Below are 8,011 nucleotides of genomic sequence, written 5' to 3' on the forward strand. Positions count from 1 at the left end.
AATATCACACATAAAATGCTATTATGACAATTATTTTATGACATTATACAACACATAAAACAGGAAAATGTCATTTAAACAATATGTTCCAATATATGAATAATATTAAAACTTTAAACAGTTATTTAAACAATTAAAACATATTAATGTTTTTTTTTTATAACAACACAATACTAACACAAACAAAAACACTTTTTAATTATATATTGTTATTGCACTTTTTATATTTTGTATTTTCTTGTGAATGTCTGTATTTCGTACAGGTAACCTCCCTCATGGTAAGCCGTGCACTCGGTCCTTTCGGCCACCAAGGTCCTCCTCATCCTTCTAAGCTCCTGGATTTTCGCCTCTACCTCGACCAGTTCTTCCACATTAACGGTAGTTTCGTCTGTTGTGTCCAGCATGTATAGTTTTTGTCTTTTGTTTATGTTTTCGGTTTCAATAATATTTTTCCGTTTTTCAGATGTTTTTTCTTCTTTCTTCTTTTCTTCCTGCTCCTTTTCCCGAACTACTTCCGCTTTTAAAGCTTTTTCTTCCGTCTCCTTCTGCTCTTCTTTCATTTCTTTTTCCTTCTTCTTTTTCCTCTCTTCTTCCTTCATCATTACATCATTTTTCTTTTTCAGTTCTGCTTCTTTCTTCTTAAGTTTTTCTTCCTTCTTCTTCTGCTCTTTTTTCATTTCTTCTTCCTTCTTCTTTTTCCTCTCTTCTTCCTTCATAATTACATCATTCTTCTTTTTCATTTCTTCTTCTTCCTTCTTTTGATTTTCTTCCTTCGTCCTGTTTTCTTCTGATTCTATTTCTTTTCTTTCCAATTGATCCAGTTCATATAATGAAACCTCGCTCTCCCAACTCATTTTCTGGAAACTTTCAAAAGTATCAGTCTCATTTTCATCGTCCTCGCTCACCTCCAATTCCTCCAATAAAACATTCAACTTTTCTTTTTCTTCCATCTTTTTCTTCTCTATGTCTACACACCAATCCTCCGTAGCTTTCTTCATAAATATCTCCATATCTATCTCCGCATCTTGCCCCTTATTTCCGTTTAGCTGGTTAAATTGATAAAAATCGTCTTTTGTGGCTCGACATTGGTGGGGGTTATCGTTTCTTCTGAAGATTTTCCGACACAACTTGCACTTGAAACTTATTCCACTGTGTTGTTCTTTGAGATGGGCAAGGCAGGGTCTCTGGGCAGGGAAAAATAAATCCTCGCATAATCCGCATCGAAACTTTTGCTGTAAACAAAATATCATTCTTCTATATATATATATATTTATTTTTTTTTTAGGTTGCACAGTATTTTAATATTTCATTTACATTCGTTTCAGATCAAGATACATGAGCTATAGATCACAGTCCACTACCAATCAGGTATTAATTTTTCCTTTATAAGGTTTAAGTCTATCATGATGGACAATTTTTGCTTTTGTCCTTGGGCCGGTTTTAATTCTATAAAGAATATCATTAACTTTGTTTATAATTTTACAAGGGCCAGTCCATGGTCTAAGAAATTTACTACTAAGTCCCTTCTTTTTCACAGGATGGTAATACCATACCAATTCATTTTCATTATAGATTTTGTAATTTAAATGAACATTATAGTTTACTTTCATGCTTTCTTTAGCAATATCCATGTTATTTCTAGCCATATCATAAATAATGAGCAATCGCTTTTCTAAATCTGTGACATATTGTGTTTTTGAATGTTCTATTTCAGCTTCAACTTTTTCAGTGGCACCGAACATCATGTCAACTGGTAACCTTAATTCTCTACCAAGATGTAACATTGCTGGTGAAAATCCTGATGATGACTGAACAGATGACCTGTAGGCCATGAGTACTAAATCAATGTGTTCATCCCAGTCATCTTGATTTGAAGAAACATAAGGTGAGAGCATGTTGATAATGGTAGAATTGTGTTTTTCTATAAAACCATTTCCTTTAGGATGAAAAGAAGAAGATCTTGCTTTTTCTATGCCTAATAGTTGACATACTTCTAAAAATAACGTTGACTCAAAACTTTTTCCTTGGTCAGTGTGACAAATTAATGGACATCCCCATATACTTATATATTTATTCACTAAGGTTTTAGCAACAGTAAAAGATTCTAAATTTTCAATAGCATAACACTCAGTCCATTTACTAAATACATCTCCTACAACCATCATATATTTATTTCCACTTTTTGTTTTGACAAATGGACCCATAAAATCAATAGCAATCCTTTCATTTGGATAACCAACATTATATGTGGTCAAAGGAGCTTTAGGTTTCCGCAAAGTACCTCTTCTACTATTGCAAACATCACAAGTCTTACACCAGTTTTCTACATCTTTTCTCAAAGCATACCAGAAATAACGATCTCGAACCTTCCTTAGGGTTTTCTTTACACCAAAGTGAGCTGCTGTTTTATTGTTATGTAACTGTTTAAGTACGTCCTCTCTATGTGACCTTGGTATCAAAATTAATAACTTAAACTTCTCCTTACAATTTGTATCTTTCCATTTCCTGTATAACACATTATTCTTTACTACCAATGAATCCACTCTTGCCCAATAATACTTTACTTCAACATCATATTTTGAGACTTCTTGCCAAGTAGGTTTTACACCTTCTAAAATCATATCTTTCACTAACTTTAAATTTCTATCACTGTCTTGTATCTGTACTAAATCTAATTCTTCAATAACCATACCATCATCTCCTCTACTTGTAGTTTGACTATTATTTGAACATGTGCTTGTACTTGGAATATTAACAGCACTGATCAAAACAACATCTTTATTATTTGTCTGACAAGCATTATCTAGCTGTAAAATATTACACTCTTTGTTACATAACTTCTTTGTATCACTGTTTATACTAGTACCATCATTCTTTCTCTCATCTGTAAACTTATTCCAGTTATGACTAACAGTAACAAAACTGTTAACCCTCGGTATAACCTGATAATCAACACATACCTCTTGTAGAATACAACTCCCATATCTACATAAAACTGACCATATCCATCTCAATCTTTCTATCCAGGACAACTCATCTTCTACTTCCCAAAAGATCAAACATACTGTGAATAATATCACTGAAGAAATACCACCAAACACAAACAACATGGCTAAAATACCTAATACAGTGTGTAACTTTAAAACACTGTTCTCGGACCTACTCTTCACTTTTATGTCATTTTCGGTTATCTGTTTTTCCTCTAATACAGGGCTTTGCTTTAACTCTGTTATTTGCACAGAAGCCACTAAAGGATCACTTTTCATTTCTACTCTATCACAATATTTGCATCCATCAACACATGGACGTCTTGACAAAACATCTGCATTGGAATGCAGTTTACCAGCTCGATATTCAATGGTAAAATCATAAACACTTAAAGCTGTTAACCATCTTGCTAACTGACCTTCAACATTCTTAAAATTCAACAACCATTTTAGACTCGAGTGATCACTTCTTATAATAACATGTCTCCCATATACATAATGATGAAAATGTTTCAAAGCACTAACAATTGCTAATAATTCTCTTCTGGTAACACAATATTTCCTCTCTGCTCTAGTAAAACATTTACTAAAATACCCAATCACTTTCTCTTTTCCATCAATTTTCTGTGACAAAACTGCACCTTGACCTACAAGTGACGCATCTGTATCAATAATAAATTGATCAGTTTCTGTGGGGAATGACAAAATTGGGGCATTTGTAAGTTCTGCTTTTATTTTCTCAAAAGCTATCTGACAATCATCAGTCCAGATAAATTTTCTATTTGTTTCTGCTAATTCATGAAGGGGTTTGGCTATACTTGCAAATTGGTAAACATATGACCTGTAATAGCTTGCTAAAGATATAAAACTTCTAGCTTCCTTTGAATTTTTAGGAGTTGGTCAATTTTTTATGACCTCAATTTTCCTCGGATCAGTTCCTACACCATGTTCGTTCATCTTATGTCCAAGAAATATAACTTCTTTTTGGAACAAAATACACTTCTTTGGATTAAGCTTCAAATTAGCATTTCTTAACCTTTCAAAGATAATCTCCAGCCTCTCTAACTGGGCAGAAAATGAAGGTGAAGGGCAGATAATATTATCTAAGTATATTATGACTATAGACCACAATAATCCATTGAAAACCATTTGCATCAATCTTGTAAATGTAGCTGGGGCATTGCATAAGCCGAAAGCTAATTTTTTCCATTGCCATTGAGATCCACCGGGTATAGAAAAAGCTGTTTTATGACGATCTTCTTCATCTATATCCACCTGCCAATAACCTGATTTCATATCTAAACATGACCACCATTTTGAACCTGCCAATGCCTCAATACTGTCATCAATTCTAGGTAAAGGTTGTGAATCCTTAACTGTCACCTCATTCAGTCCTCTATAGTCACAACAAAATCTAACTGATTTGTCAGATTTAGCAATTAGCACGACTGGAGCATTCCAAGGACTATGTGAACATTTTTCTATAACACCATCTTTTTCCATGTTCTGTATTTCTTGCTCAACAATTTTTCTCTTGGATAAAGGATATTTCTTAACTGGTTTAGCATTATCAGTATCAATTTTGTGAGAAATTAAAGATGTATGACCAATATCTCCAGCATCCTTACTAAAAATATGTTGATGTTTTATTAAAAACTTCCTCAAAATCTCAGTTTGATCAGTATCTAAGTTCTCTGAAGACTTTTTGAACATCTCTGTTAAATGTTCAGGTAAAGTATCTGTTTTCTGACTTTTTCCTATTTCTACTGCATTAACTACCTTTCTGTCAACAATTTCAACATTTTCAAGTTTTGCAGTTGTGGTATCTTCAAAAACAGTAACTGGCTTATCTGTCAAATTAATTAGTCTCACAGGTACAGTACAACTGTTAGGATTGACCAGAACTTTAGCTACCATTAAACCAGTATTCTGCATAAAACTTTCTGTACCCTCCATCATACAACATGCATTTCTGTCTATGTGATCTAAAACTTTTCATGGCACTATCGTTTCTGTATTTGGCTCAACTACTATCTTTTCTGTGATTGCTACCCTACAACAAATAGTTATATGTTTTGAACCATTTCTCATGTAGCAAGGAATTCTATCACCTTTAACTAACTTATAATTTTTACTTATGATCAAATCACATTTATGACTTCGCATGAAATCAATACCAAGAATACCATCTTGCACAATGTCTGAAACTAACATCTCATGACTAAACACATGATTTCCTAATTTTATATCCACTTTTGTTTTCCCCAGAAAAGGCTTGTTTTCACCAGTAACAGTACTCATCATCATATTCACTGGAAATATCACAGGTTTACTATCTTTTTCCCAATTTTCTAAAATTTTTGAATTTTTAATAGAAACATTTGCACCAGAATCACACAAACAAGACACTAGAAATCCATTTATCATCACATCACAAAAATAACCATTTTCAACCCCTAAACTATTTATTTGAATGACTTCACGTTTGGACCTTACATCTGCTGTGGTCAAGTTGTGGTCCCCCAACTTGACCTGTTCCCGTTTCCCTCAAACCTTCTATCTTTGAAATTGTTATTGTTCTGAACAGTTCTAGCTGTATTCTGATTTCTGTTAGGATATCTGTGTGGTCTGTTGTAAGCAGTTCTGTTATTGTTGGGATAATATCCACTGTTTTTTGCTCTATTTGTATTATATTGATTTCCTCGAGGGTTAACTATGTGCTCTCTGTGATGAACTTGACCATTTTCTGTGATTCTAATTTTTCTATTTGAGCTGTCAGTGTCTCAATTTTATTTATCACATTTTCTAATGTAGGTTTAGAATAACCCTGAGTTTCAACACTTTTAAGACATTAATTGGTTGACTTCTTTGCTTGTCAGCCAGTTGGTGAGTTTCTAACCTAACAGCAATTGTTTCTGCTTCTGCCATAGTTTTTGGACAGCATTCTCTTAATCTCAATCTGATTTCAGAGTTATCCAGACTAACAATGAAACAATCCAAGGACAGAATCTCTATCATTTCTGAATTTGCATCTGGGTAAGCCTGTCGTGTAATTTTCTTGATGTGTTGAGTAAGATCTGAAATTGACTGATTTTCCCCCTCGTCATTGATTTTAACTGAGCTCTAAAAATTTCAGCTTTATTTCTATTACCATACTTTGTTTTCAGTATTTCCACTAAACTATCAAAATCTCTTTTCTGTATCTCTGTCAACTCACTAAGTAAAGACCTAGCATTTCCAGACAAGCTACTTGCCAAATACAACGACTTTGCTTGGTAAGACCAGTTATTTATCTCAGAGATCAAATTAAACTGTGTCAAATATTCACCAATATCATTTGAACCATCATATGTTTGTGGTTTCATTTTCAAACTAAATGATGAATTTGTGTGAACAATTTCTGATGTTGAGGAATTTGTGAACTGATTTGTGTTCAAGTTCCTTGTTACCTGTAAATTTGGCAGTGATTGAAACTGACTTGGAATAGTGCAATGATTGTGTACGTTTCTATTCCAATTGAAATTAATTTCTGGATCAGGATTTCTCATTTCTGAAACCTCTCCACACACAGTGTGCATTTTTGATTCTAAAGAATCCATTCTCTTTTGTAATGTATCATTTAAACATTTAATTGTATTCGAAGTTGAGTACATTTGATTTGACATATCACACAATTTCTCTTCTACTCTAGAGCTACAATCTATTTCTAAATTATCTGACCTATCAGCAGTTGATGTATCTTGATCCATTTTAAAAATTAATATGTGAACACAAAATAGCAATAAAAATTTCCTTGCAACAGTTTCTAACTAACTGATTAAAATATCACTGACATTTACGTTAAAAAGTTTACTGACATATCCATCTTAGAAAAATTTCAATCATATATTTTTCTATTTTCAGTTACTGATGAGGAAAATTTCCAAAGTGGTGCCAGTTAAATTTCTGCATTTGAAATATATTGTATTATAAAAATAAACAATTTTCTATGTGTTTCTTTTTACTTGTGGAAAATTCATAATCCCTGCTAAACAAGGCTCTCATCGAAATTTCCACAAATTTAGCAAATTTTTCCTTATTCCCGAATTTTGAATATCCTTTACTTCTGACACCAATTTGTTATGCCGTATAACAAAGAAAACAAAGGTTATAAAAGTTTCTGTACTTTTACTTTCAGTTTCATCATTATGATCATTGTCATAACAAAAACATATATCAAAATATCGTATACAAACAATAATACAAATATTCGTACCTGCATCTCACGACTTTTCAAACCCTTTTAAAATGTTAATATTAATCTGAAGTAGTTAAAGTATCTTTTCAATTTTGATCTTTCTCCGTTTAAGCTGTATTCGAAAGTGAAACTTGTTTACGTTTGACCCCGCTTTTTATACTAAAACCGTCGTGACGTCAATGACATGTGACGACCGTTAAAGTAAAAATACCTACCAATGAACGTCATACGAAATTGCGGATTTTAATGAATGAATAGGATGCAAGCGCGAACAACAATAATAAGTTAAATCGTGGACAAATACACAAGTTTAACAATGATATGACTTTAAATAAATTAATAAGATATTTATATTTAATGTTACATATAAATTCTTACTTTGATTATTATATTTAATCGGAAACGAACCTTATTTAAATTACGCAATACAATAACAACTGGGTGGGGTAACGGCCTAGCAGTATAGTACTGATATTATATTTCTGCTTACATTTTAATAATGTGCTTTAAGAATATTGCTTAAGTTATGCTTTTAGTGTGTTTTATTATTATAATATTTCTTATGTATGCCATGTATTTGTGATGTGTTGAAATTTGCTACTGTTTGTTTATAGGTCGGTCAAAAGCTATACATAGCTTATGTTATATACATGTTATTTCAAACCGACAATAAATAAATTTTGATTTGATTTGATTTGATTGTGTAGATAACGGTGAGAAAGAAATTTTATTTTGTTGAATTCGCTACTTTAACTTACGGTTACAAAACACCAACAATAAGGAAACT

General features: G+C 32.4%; 1 protein-coding gene across 1 annotated transcript; it reads right to left on the minus strand.

Annotated features, from left to right (window-relative positions):
- Window positions 1-605: 605 nt before the first annotated feature.
- Window positions 606-7,357, minus strand: LOC127872323 (uncharacterized; the record flags this gene model as incomplete). The annotated part of the gene is made up of 2 exons (XM_052415652.1): window positions 7,243-7,357; window positions 606-1,232 (listed from the first exon to the last, which is right to left on the minus strand). Coding segments are annotated over exons 1-2 (633 nt in total), but the record flags the coding sequence as incomplete, so codon positions are not given.
- Between the last annotated feature and the right edge of the window lie 654 nt (window positions 7,358-8,011).

The sequence above is a fragment of the Dreissena polymorpha genome, chromosome 3, assembly GCF_020536995.1.
Source record: "Dreissena polymorpha isolate Duluth1 chromosome 3, UMN_Dpol_1.0, whole genome shotgun sequence".
Taxonomy (NCBI): domain Eukaryota; kingdom Metazoa; phylum Mollusca; class Bivalvia; order Myida; family Dreissenidae; genus Dreissena; species Dreissena polymorpha.